General features: G+C 34.7%; 1 protein-coding gene across 1 annotated transcript; it reads left to right on the forward strand.

The window, feature by feature from the left end:
* Positions 1 to 1,161: 1,161 nt before the first annotated feature.
* PP2D1 (protein phosphatase 2C like domain containing 1) lies at positions 1,162 to 13,765 on the forward strand (the record flags this gene model as incomplete). Its single annotated transcript, XM_039835937.1, has 2 exons — positions 1,162 to 2,248; positions 12,916 to 13,765. Coding segments are annotated over 2 exons (1,893 nt in total), but the record flags the coding sequence as incomplete, so codon positions are not given.
* Positions 13,766 to 13,784: the final 19 nt, after the last annotated feature.

Here is a 13,784-nt window from a genome sequence, read left to right on the forward strand (position 1 = left end):
ATATGAGAGAGAGCCATATTATGGCTATCTCTTGTATACTGAAAAACAAAGTTATGATATAATGGATAGAATTGAGGTCAAAACATAGTATTAGAATGCCTTACATATTGTCCCAACAGTTCATTAAGCCCCAGAAAAACTATCCTTTACCTGCATATTATAAAATAATAGCAATTTAAAATATTTGCTATATATTTTAGTCAAATGGGTTTATTTCTTATCTTAACCACCATCAGCACTGTTGAATACTTATTATTATGACTGGGGCAATTTTAAGTCCATATGGGCTCCAGGCATTCTTATTTTTGTAGGCCCCACCCCTCATTACATCTAATACATGAAATATACCCATATCAAATATAATTTGTATATGAGTTAAGTTGAAGTTAACTAGTTTTCAAAATGTCACATTTCTTAAGCACTTAAAGCTATTAGCTTTGATTTTTCAGGTTTAAAAATATACTATATAACCAAAGCATTGCTTTTTCAGGTCTCGAACATTTCCATAGGCCCTTGCAAAAAATCCCATGCTTTAGGAATCGTGCATAAAATGGATAAAAATGTTCTCATGTACAGAGTACTGTTCTAGATGCTTCTGATAGGAAGGAGTATAAGGGTGCCTGCTCTCCAGAAATTTATCATCCAGCTCCACATCTTTTCTTTTTTTTCCTTAGCCCATACCTCCTTCCCATTGTAGTCCTAAAAAGTTCTGTTCTTACTATCAATTATTTTCATTATTCTGCTTGGTTTTGGCATTTCCCATTTTCTTGGGAACCCTTTACTTAGAACAGAAGTATTTTGAGCAAGACAAAATAGAGTACGAAAATAATTATGCTCATATTTGGAATCAGATTCCTAGGTCTCAAGCAGGTACCTCCACATTCCTGGGATAAAATATTGTGCCAATTTCTCTAAGTATTTGTTTTTAGCTGTCCAACTGACTTTGTGGAGATTTTACCTAATTTCATTCATTCATACTCAGGTCAATCACTAACTTATAATAGAGTACTTACCATGCGTTTTTTGAGAATTACAGAAAGATGCATCAGAATATTCATTTTTAGGCCTCTATGAAATTATGAAGAGCCAAAGCAAATTGTAAAGATAAGGGCCTCCTTGAAGAGATTTTTACTGCTTCATTCCTGACATGTAAATACCTTTCATCCTGTTTGCAGAGTGTTTTGGAAATCGAGAGATTGGAATGAGAGAAAATCGACATTTGATTCAGGTGAAGAAATTCCACCTCCATGTAGAAAAAAACCTGTAAGAAAGAAGAAGAAGGAGGAGAGACCAAAAAGAGACTCTGAAGACTATCAAGATCAAGTGATTACATGTGATCAAGTGATTACATTTCCCTGTTCCAAATGTAAGTGTGAAATTGATCTACCTGGAGTTTTTCTCCATAAAAAGCAGCATGCAGCCTTGACCACACTGGGTTTTCAATGGATAGGTGGAAATAAACCAGGACACTCAGTGATTGCTATTCAGAGACAGTTCATAATTACTAAACTATTGTCATCTTTCACATTCACTGAACAAATCCTACAGAGCATTGATCATGCTTTTGAGTTACTTTGGAAGAAACAAATACCAGCATACTATAAGATTATTGATAACATTAACTCCAGTTCCACATATTTTCAGAAAATCTGCCATCTATTAATTAAAGGAGTAGCTGTTTGTGAAAACAGGAATTCTACATGGAGAGTTGCCATGAATGATAGATTCACTGTAGTGAATAATTTTGGCAATAAACCCAATGTGTGTTTTTTTGGTTTGTTTGATGGGCATCATGGTGCCCCAGCGGCAGACTTGGCGTCAATAGAACTGCCAGTTTTACTTCTGCATCAACTTTCCAGATTTGATCCTTCCTACCAAATGACCCCTCAGGAGGAAAAACTAATCAGTTCTTTTCATACAGTATTTAGGGAAGAATACAGAGCTATAGAAAACTTCTTCTCTGAGAAGAAAAGGACAAAAGAGTTGATGTGTGAGTATGAGAACATACACAAAGCCTTTGCAAAAGCATTTTGGAGAATGGATAGGCTTTTACGTCTTGGAAGGAAAGAAGTATCCAGGGTTCGATGGAGTGGCTGCTCTGCGGTTACTTGTATATTGGAAGGCAGCATTAAATATCCCTATGCCAAGAAATGGAGAAAAACCAATGATCATGATGGTTGGGCAGAGAGATTCCCTTCCCAGAAGATGCCACAAATAATTTCTGGAGTACTACATATTGCAAACACTGGTATGTACATTGAATAGTGCCGGGTTACACCGTAACATCGTTTATTCCTGGAAGCAAAGCCCCTATGCGCCCAGAATTATTTCTTGACTTATTGCCGAGAAATTTCATTGACCAATTTAAGAAATAATAACCACAGTTTAAATGCCGATCTCAGGCACAAAAATCATTGTAATTATTTTTCAAGGAGGCACATATGTAAAATAATGTGACCAAAACATTAGATTTTCTAAATGGGTAGCAATACAGCTGTTGATAAAGGGTAAAGCAAAGATATTGTATTTGTTTAAATCTGAATGAAACAAAAAATATTTTTCACACTTTCTCTTTTCAGATGAATGGAAAGTTCTTTAGAGTGTTATTAGTATAGTTGTTCAGTTGTTCTGTTGGTCAGCTATTCTGATAACTAATACGTTTGCAATAGGTCACTCTTGTGCTCTGGCCAAGTAGCATCAAGTTCATCTTAGAGAAAACAATAGTTCATGCCTTGTTTTTATGGCCATGCATTCTCTTCTCTAAATATTTGACATATTTTAATTTTATTTCAGGAAGCAATTCATTTCACCTTCAGTGCTAAAGCTCTAGCTTAGGAGCTTGCCAAAATTAAAAGCCCAGGGGTAAAACAGTTTTAGCAAAGTTAACATGAGTTCCAGGCTGAGTTCCATGTGATGTTTAATAGGGTTTCACTACCTCTTTCATGAATAGAATTATTATTGATAGTGTCCACTTACTAAATATTGAACATAAAGTAATGTCTCATATAGTCTTCTAAGAACCTGATATCTAACAATATCTAAGTATCGTGTTTTTAAAAAATATATATTTTACATATAACATTAAGATATACATGTTAATTTGATACATTTATATATTATTGTGAGTTTGCCATAGTTGCGATAATTAATACCTCTACTACCATTGCATACTTTTTTTTAGTGGTTGGAATAATTTTTAGTTTCTTCATAAGTTTGATGATAATAATGCAATATTGTCCTCTATATTCCTTAAACTGCATTAGATTTCTGGGACCTGTTTACTATTTTCCCAGATGAGAACATGGAAGCTCGGAGCCATCTCTGCCACTCCCTGCAGCCCAGCCTCCTCAGGCTCTGGAAGCAATCCCCTTCAGAGGCAGCATGAGATAGTGGAATGGTTTCCAGCTTCGATTCACAAAGACCATTACAGTGTCAAGGTCCCTGGAAGTCAGCCTGTTTCCGATCTAGCTCTGGTTGTGAGCCTCAAACGAAAACCCCAGATTAAGCAATACGGAGAACCAAGTGCAATGTTGATTTCCTAGAAGTCTTTGTCATTTTCAAGGTCTACCCTGAGTTTCTAAAGCACATCAGAGTAGGCTTACTTCACTGAACAGTTTTCACATTTCAGATCAATCTGGGAACCGACCCATATTCTTGGACTTGGGACCTCTACTAGAAAATATCATTAGATATTGGGTTCTTGCAAAATTAAAGGAGAAATTAAGAGATAGTCAATGAGGAGATAAAATCATTAAATGTTAGTTTACCAAGAGTCACTATTTCCAGGCTCACTCCTGCCAGGAACATATAATGGTTCTAATTTTCCTAAATTCACTGCTGTTTGGTTGGTTCTAATCTCAGATCGAACATTCGTTGGCTTATTTCCAGGCTTGCATAATTGTGTCAGACTGTTTCATTTAGGCATCCTTCATTTTAATAGAAACAAAAATATAGAGGGAAAACAAACAGCTTTGAAAGGGAGGACAAGGTTTATGCTACAAAAGCATTCTTAAAAGAAAATAACTAAAATGGGCTATAAAAAATAAATGTCCATACAAATTCATCAAGAGCATATTTTATATTTTAAAAAATAAGACCTATAATTACAACAAGGGAATTTATTTTTCTTGTTTGAAATTTGTAAAATACCAGTGCCTTCACAACTCAGGAATTAAAAAAAAAAACAAAACAAAACACTTCACTTTATAATGAAACATGAGGGCAATGATGAAGCCATCGAATAAATGCTGATTTTATGCATGTAAACAAAGGTATTTCCAAACTGACATTTTTGGTTTTTTGTTCTTAGCACTTTTCATTTATATTGCATTTTATAATTTTTCTTAGTGTTCTTAATTTACTTCAAATAGTCCTCATAGGATTAAAATACTAACAACTATGTTTATACAGAATATATAATTATAATTTTTTCCTTAACATCAATTAAACTACAAATTTTACATTCCTAATTAACCACACGAGTTCCTTATAAACATAAGGATTCTTATTTGACCCCTTTAATCATTTTCCCCAGTGCCTTTATTTTTAATAGCTTTGAGATATAATTCACAAAGCATATAATTCACGAAGCACACAATTCACCCATGTAAAGTGTGTACATTTCAATGGTTTTTAGTATATTTGCAGATATGTGCAACAGTCACCACAGTGACAAAAGAACACATGCTATGTGATTCCATTTATATGAAATCTCCACAGTAGGAAATGTATAGAGACAGAATACAGGTTAGTGGTTGCTTAGATCTGGAGAAACAGGAGGATAAGGAGCTGATTGCTAAAGGGTACTACGTTACTTTTTGAGATGACAAAAATGTTCTAGCATAAACATTGTATACAAGTTTTTTGTGTGGACATGTTTTTACTTCTCTTGTATACCAGGAGTGGAATTGCTGGGCATAAGGTAACTCTGTGTTTAACCATTTGAAGAACTGCCAAACTATTTTCCAAAGTAGCTGCATCATTTCACTATCCTGCCAGGAACATATAATGGTTCTAATTTTCCTAAATTCTTCCAACACTATCTGTCTTTTTGATTCTAGCCATCTTAGTGGGTATAAAGTGGTGTCTCACTGTGATTTTGATTTGATGTCAAATACCCCTTTTGTGTGCTTATTAGTTATTTAAATATCTTCATTCGAGACATGTCTACTAAAATCTTTTATACGTTTTTTAATTGGGTTGTCTATAGTTGAGTTGTAGAGGTTCTTTTTATATTCTGAATACGAGTTCTTTATCAGATGTATGATATATCTTCTTCAATTCCATGGGTTTTTACTTTCTTGATGTCCTTCGAAGTAAAAACATTTTAATCTTGGTGAAATCCAATTTTTTAAATTTGTTGTTGCTGCTGCTTATACTCTGGTGTCTAAGAGACCATTACCCAAGCCCAGGTCACAAAAGTTTAGACCAGTGTTTTAAGAGATTTATAGTTTTATCTCCTGCAGATCTATGATCCATTTTGAGTTAATTTTGTATGTGTCATAGGGTAGGGGTCCAACTTCATTTTTTGGTAAGTGGATATAGTTGTCCTAGCACCAACTGCTAAAAAGATTATTCTTTTCCCATTGGAGGATACTGTCATTCTTGTTAAAAATCAATTATCCAATGTAAAGGTTTATAGCTGAAGTCTTAATTCTGTTTCACTGATCTGTCTATCCTTATGCCAGTACCACACTGTCTTGATTATTGGAGCTCTGTAGTGGGTTTTAAAATTGTGAAGTGTGAGTCTCTCTGCTTTCTTTTTTGAAATTGATTTGCCTATTCTGGGTCTCTTGATTTTTCCATATAAATTTTAGATTAGCTTGTCAATTTCTCAAAAACCATCTAGCTGACATTTTGGTAGAGATTGTGTTGACTCTGTAGACCAATTTGAGGAGTATTGTCATCTTAACAATATAAAATATATAACATACAATGTATAATTTGTTTATTTAAGTATTTATTTTTTCAAATAGAGTCCAGTAAGAAAATTTGGTATATTTACCCATGCGGTTATCATTCCTGGTGCTCTTTATTCCTTTTTGTAGACCTATATTTGATATTGTTTTACTTCTGCTTAAAAATCCCTTTAATAGTTTTTGTAATGTTGTCTTCTAGCAAATTCTTAAAACTCTGTTTACACCTTTGTTTTGGAAAGATATGTTCATTTGGAATAGAATTCTAGGTTTACAGATTTTTTCTTTTCAGTGTGTTAAAAATATTGCTCCACTGTCTTCTGACTTGCATCGTTTATGATGAGAACTCTGTTGTCTATTATCTCCGTTCCTCTATAACATGGTTTCCTGCCTCAGGCTAGTTTAAAGGTTTTATGATTTGGTTTCAAGCAAAACCAATTGGGATGTACCTCATTTTTTTTCTCCTCAGCTTTCTCCTCTCCTTGAGGCATTTAAATTATGTACTTTGGGCCAACTGAAATTGTCTCAAAGCTCTGTAATGCTCTTTTCATTTAAAAAAAAAAATTATGCTATTTTAGACAGTTTCTATTGCCATCTTCTAAATCACTAATTTTTTCTTCTGCAATGTCTAATCTTCTGTTAATCAAATATATTTCTGACATTCTATTTCTCATCTTCAGAAGTTTGATTTTTTAAATTATCTTCCATGTCTGTCTGTACCTAACTTTCTAAACATAAGGAATGCAGTTACAGCTTTTAATATTCTTGGCTGCTAACATCTGTGTCAGTTCTGGTTTAGTTTCAATTGATTGCTTTTTTATTTTATTGTGGGTAGTATTTTTCTGCGGGTGTCCTAGTTTCCTAGGGATGCCATAACAAATTATCACAAACTTGGCAGCTTAAGACAATATTCTTTCACAGTTCTTGAGGCCAGAAGCCTAAAATCAAGGTGTAGGCAAGGCCATACTTCCTCTGAAACCTCTAAGGAAAAATGCTTGCCTCTTGCAGCTTCTAGTGGCTCCAGGCCCTCCTTGGCCTTGTCCTCGCATGGCTTTCTGCCCTTCTCCCTGTGTCTCTTCCCGTCTCCTATAAGGATACTGTTCTTTGGATTTAGGACCAGTTTGGATAGTGCAGGATGATTTCATCTCAAAACTCAATTACACTTGTAAAGACCTTTTTTCCAAATGAGATCTTATTCACAGGTTATAGGGATTAGCATGTGAATGTTCTCCCCCTCACCCCCCGCCCCCGGACGTATCATCTTGAGCTTTGGGGATAGTTACTTAGAAGTGATTCGATCCTTTTAGATACAGCTTTTGATTAGTCAGAAAGGTCCAGAGCAATGCCCAATTTGGTTTATTTTCCAGCACTGAGGCAAGACCTCCTTAAGTATACTATCCAGTGACCCATGAATTGTTTTTCCAGTCTGACTGGTGAGAAAAGACATTGTTCTCAACCCTAAGTGAGCCCTGGGCAATGTTCTCTTTAATCCTCTCCAAATACTTCTTTTCCCAGGGTTGGGGTGTTTCCTCATACGCACACATTGATCAAAACCCTGCTAAACACTTGGGAAAGCTTCTCTGCAGATCTTTGGGATTCTCTGTGCAGCTCTCTTCTCTCTGGTACTCTGTCCTAGAACTCTAGCCGCCTTGGTCTTCCCAGGGTCTCAGTTCTGTCACCTCAATGCAAATGAAAGGGTAAATCCAGTCACTGGCCAGAAGCAGAAATTTCCTAGAATTTATATTTTGGGCAATTATTTAAGGCCTGTGTCATCCACAGTATGTATTTACTGCTCCCTGATGTCTGCTTATTATCCCTATCAATCTGAATTAAAGGATCTATTTGAGGTTTTCCAGACTACAAATACAGGCATACCTAAGAAATAATCAGATATTCAGTTCCAAACTACCGCAATAAAGCAGGTTTCACAATAAAGCAAGTCATCATCTTTTTTGCTGGTGAAGGGCTTGCCTTCAGTTTCTAAAAAAGTAACATCTGTGAAGTGCAATAAAACAAAGCACAACAAAACAAAGTATGCCGTGCATGAAAGTTGGTGGTTCTGAATTGTGATTTTTCTTTCCTCTACTGTTCAGCATCGGTTTGAAATAGTCAATTTTTTTTTCCTGGCAGCCTGGGTGCTGGTGAGGGGCATACGTTTATTTCTGGTTTATTGTTTTCAGTGAGGGCATGGTCCTTTGGAGTCCTACCTTTGTTGGGGAGTACCATTAGTCTTCCCCACCTTGAACAAGCCCCAGGTTTTATGTCCTATTCAACAACGCTGTGAAAATTAAAAGCTCAAATTATTCAGCTCCATAAATGCTCTTAGGTAAAAGCCAGCTTTTGCTCTTGGCATATTCTGGGATTTAGCCATTACTCTTTTGACCTGAGAATTTTTAACTTTTTTATAGCTCATCAATACATATGACTTACATATCCAGGATATTTTCTGGTTCTCAGTGAGAGTCAATCCAAAAATCAGACTGCCACATTATTGCTCTTTTGTATTAGTTTTTGCATATCTGCTATTCCAATATCTTTATTTTCAGATTGTGTATTTGTTTCTAAAAATTCCTTTTAAAGAGGCCCCAGAAACTTTTGTTTCCTAGTGTCCTAGTTTTCTGTCCTATGAGCTCACTCCAGATTCAAAAACCAAGCCTGGCTTTACTCACTACTTTTCTATTAATCCACAATTCCTTAATTGTTAGCCATGTCAAGCCCCCTTCCTTCTTCTCCAGGTTACCAACTGACTCCTTTATCTAATCCTCACATTTAAGGAAAGAATAATCACGTTTAAATATATGAGAAGACTGAGGATCACTGAAGTATTACATAAGGTTACATCACTACATAAAGAGTGGTGAATGAACCAGGACTCATGTCCTTTAAACTTGAAGTCCCATTACTTCAAGTGAATATCACCAGGCATCTTGTTTTTTGGGTGTATCTCATTCTTATGCTGTCTTCACTGTCTTCATTCATGACTGATGCAGTATTTGCAGATCTCATTTAATTTTTGATTTTCCTGTCAAGGTTTTATTTTTTTATAGTTTTTTTTATAGATGTAGATATTTCTGCCCACTCATAGTGTGCTTTTAAAATTATTTCCAGCTGTATCCTTTCCCCCTAAAACCTAATTCAGCTTCAGAATTGCCTTATTTTATGCAGGAATGAAAATGATGTTCTTAAATAATATTGACATTTTATATACTTTACCTTCCCTCTACTTTTTTAGGGGAGAAATGTTGGTGATGGACTCACATATATACAAAGCTGGTTCTCGAGAACACATTCAACAAATATTTGACAAATAGTTGAGATTGGCACATAAAGTATTGTTAGGCTGTAGATGTACAATGGTGAACATGAGTTTCATGAGCACATACATCTTACAAAATGAATGAACCAACCATCTTTTGAACATCCACTGAAAGCTAGCTTCACATCAGTCAGCTCTCATGCTTTCAGTAGGAAGAGTCATAAACCTAGTGTCCGTGCATACAAATTGTTTCTTTTGCCAAAATTGAGTCCTAAAGAAAAACTAGTTTAACATCATTTACATGTGTTTCTATTATGCTTCAATTTTAAGTATACTTCATGTTTAAGTTTCCTTAGTTTATGCTCCTTTTCAATTGCTCCTTTTTCTTTACCTAATAACCATGTCCTTCCTCATTTCTCAAGTTCCAAGTAGCTGCTCCCTACTCCCTTAAGCCTATATGATTCTACTTCATAAGGCTTTTCTTACAATTTTTCATAAATGGGTCTGAAGAGAAACATTTATAGCTTCGTCTCAACCTCTTTTGGATAGCCTCTCTTCGTCTGCTTCCCCCTTCATGGAACACAATGAAAAATAACCTTTATCAACTGTGTACTTACTAAATTATTCTTAAATTCTCACAATACCCTTGACAAAACAACAACATTGCAGGTAGAAAAGTTACTCAGGGAAATAAAGTGACTTAATGAAAGATGCACACATATAAAATTGGGATTAAAGTTCAAGTGTGTCAAGCCTTTCCACTTCCCCATGCTGTTTCTTCTAAACAAGCTGTCTTTTTATGCCAGGGCACTCATGCATCCTAGGTATTTTCCTTATCACCACACAAAACCTTTCTTCCTCTTTCCTCCAGTTCTTTAATAACTTTCCTGTTATCTTCAATGGTAAGTAGACTTGCTGGCTTTATCTGAGGGAAAAAAAAAAATCTTGATTTTGCTCATTTGGAATTCCCTATTGGGATGTCTAAGGTCACTCTGAAGGTAACAGGGTTACTCTCGCTTTTCACAAACTGAAGATAACCCAGCAATTGCAGTAGGCAATTACATCAGTGCCCTCTGCATAAGGAACACTCTGCGTGACTATATACATCATCTTAAAAAGGCTCAAGTAACATCTTGAAGCAGTTTTCGAATTGCTATATGATTAATGTTCCTAAACATGTTGCACTCCCAGTAACCCTGTTCCATTTTTGTTTTGATAACATCTTCTGAAGAGCACGATCTCTCCGGCTACTGAAAATTGGTTAACTTTATGTCTAGGAACTTGAATTCTTACTTATGCTCAGATTCATTAAAATTTTTATTTAAGGGTCTTCATCACAGTTCCCTTTAAAGTCAACCTGTCTTCTCTTTGAAACTGTCATGACTTGTTCTTCTCTTCAATTTTCCAAACACAGACATACTGTGTTAAGCTCTTCCTTCAATTTTCCATCCTTCTTGGGGCTTTTTGTTCATTATTCTATTCCTTCAGCTTAACAGTCAACTGCTTTCAACAACCCCATTTGCATGTGACAGCATATGCAACCCTAGGACCAGGAAATAAAATGATTAACTTTGCATATCCAATTTTCCTTATCTGTTCCATTAATGCTCTTCCAGAGCCTGGATCTTACTTATCCCTCTACCTCCTGGGCTATGCATGTATATGTGAGAAATACCGGTAACCTCTCCACTTTTTCTTTCCTTCATATATCATTTACACATGTAAAGATGTGTTATTCGGAAAGTACTATCACCTTTTTATCAGGATGAATAACTGTCAAAGAAATTAAGTACCTCACCTAAAGTCAGACAGCAAATCAATGGTACAGCAAAAACTGCAACCAGGATTTAATGTCCCTTCTTCTAGAATATAGTACAAAAGTAAAATCAGCCAAAATGGCATTTTCTATCCTCTGGCACAGTATTAAAAATATGTGTGTGTGTGTGTGTGTGTGTGTGTAGAAACAAATAGTGCATAAGGCTATGTTTACCAAGCTCTCTGCAGAGGCAACTAAAAATCAAAATACCAGTTTACCACCCTTCCATTAACTACATAATTCTATTAAATTCTTTTCAAACAACACAGAGAAACAATGCTTTTTCTTTTTGCTGAACAGGCTTTGGCTTGTCACATACAAATATTTAGGAAGTCAGTGGATCTGACTGTTCTGAGCCAAATTACATCTGAGCCATGTTTTCAGAGCAATGGTTGCACTATTTATGTGCATGTACACACATAAAGAAGTTTAAACTTAATTGAAGAGGTATTGAACCATATGTCCTCCTTATACAATTCAGTTTACCCACCTGGCATGTTCAATACCATTCCATGCTGCTTTGCTGGTACAGTAATTTATAACTAGCAAAAGTCAAGATTTATTCTCTGAAGAGTGTTAAGTAGAATGACCAGCATAAAAGACATTAATACAAAATATTAATAACCAAACTACCAAGAAATAAAAGAGGTCATTTCATTTTTAGGACTATCATTTGTTCATGATAGTTCTTAGGTTTCCAAAACATTTTCCACATACGTCATCCTTTGGTTCCATCCAATAGCTCAGGTATTTTAACAATTCCCATTATGCAATGAGCCAATAAGATCAGTCTATTCCTGACACTAATCCTTCACCAACCTACGCTTTCTGTCCAATTATACTAGTTGTGTGGACCTCAGCCTCTTGAAACTTAAAACTCATTTACCTAAAAAAATGGGATTAGAATTGAACTTACAAAGCAACAAAATTCTGATTCCAGGCACAGCATCATGTTTGAAAACAGAATATTCTAATGTATATTTATTTTCATTACTCCATAAATTTTCATTCTCAAAGGTATTATAATATTCAAATATCATTAATCCCATTTCAGAATTTGAGATACTTTTTTATGATTCCATATCAAGAAAAACTATTGCCTATGCTTGAATATACAAGTTATGTTCTTAAAAACCTGGGGGAAATCTATTTCCCTACCAAACAAATCTTTTTTAATAAACCAAAGAAAGTATTGATAATACAACCATCTTTAAATTTGTTCAGAGTTATGTGTAGATTTTCTTCAGATTTCAATGAAACACACATAAATAACAGGTTCACCTGAATCATGAACAATCTACAACCAACTTTAAAGATTTCAATTTTCAGAGTTTAATTTCATGTTGGCTATTATCCATTTAATATATTACTATACATAATATTTTTTCTTCACGGGGCTAAGTGACCTAGTTTCTTTTTAGCCACACACATCAAGATCCTAATAATACTGAAATTAACAGTGGCATTCTAATGTTTTTCATCACGTGTCTCTATGTTCCGGTTTTAACTTTTACCAGTTACAAAATTCTCAAACTCTTCTTTAAACATCAAAGTTTGTTTTTTTAAATGAAAAGGAATCTATTTAAACATTTAGAAATGTCTGCTCTATGAAATATATGTTGGTTATAAAAAAGTTCAACTTTTGGCTCTGCAAAAATATTAAGCTGTTTCATAAAAATTTTGATTTTCATTATCTGTAATTTTAATACTAAGTGTAGTATTTTAAACACTAAATTGCTTTAAACAAGGGGTAAACTGGCCCCCCAGTTTGATATGAATTACTGTTAATCATCCAATGACGCCAGTATTACACATTTTAAAAATATTTTTAAATGACCTTTGTTTATGCATTGAAACAAAGTTAACAGCATATTTTGATATAATTTGTTATTAAATCTCTAGGATCAATTTCTTTTTTAATCTTTTAGGTACTGTGGAAGCAGTCTTATGCAGAAATGGAAAAGGCTTTTGCCTAACCAAAAAACATAACATGCAAAACGTCAATGAAAGAAGAAGAGTACTTAAGAAAGGAGCAATAATTAGTTCAAATGAATCAGATGGGCTCCTAGAAGGGCAAATAAAAACTACAAGAGGACTTGGATTTCATGGAAATCCTAAATTGAAAAATTTCATTATTCCAGCACCTCAAACTATTTCTGTCCCTATAGATGACTTATGTCAATTCCTTATCTTAGCTACTAATGGACTCTGGGAAGTTCTGGATAAAAAGGAAGTCACTGCACTGGCAATGACAATGTTTCACATGTATAAAGAAACATACTGTTCTAGCTTCCAAAACAAATCTTCATCATCCAAAGAGCTTCAGTTTTTCCCAACCAATGAATCAAGCATTACTAAATCAGAAAGTACGATCCATATATTGTTTCAGAGTAAATCAGAATCTAAAGGATATGTGTCACGTACATATTCAAAAGAAAATTTGTCTGATTCAAAATATTTCACTCGTGATTCTAAAAATGGACAAACATTTCTACCAGAAATAACTAATCGTAATCCTAGCACCGAGAAAGAAGCTAACATACCAACTAAGGCAGATGGTGAGCCAAAAGATTCAAGTAAAAATGAAAAAACATGCACTAAGAGTTTCTATGAAGGTGCAGCTGAGTATATCAGCCATGAACTTGTAAATGCTGCTTTAATGGCTGGCTCCAGAGACAACATTACAGTTATGGTAATACTTCTCAATGGAAGTGAATATCAGTTTCTAATATAAAAGATAAAGATCTGATTATCCAGAATACAAAAATATAAAGACAATTCTTCAATGGATCAGATA

This window comes from Pteropus medius, unplaced genomic scaffold, assembly GCF_902729225.1.
Source record: "Pteropus medius unplaced genomic scaffold, Ma_sr-lr_union100, whole genome shotgun sequence".
Lineage (NCBI taxonomy): Eukaryota > Metazoa > Chordata > Mammalia > Chiroptera > Pteropodidae > Pteropus > Pteropus medius.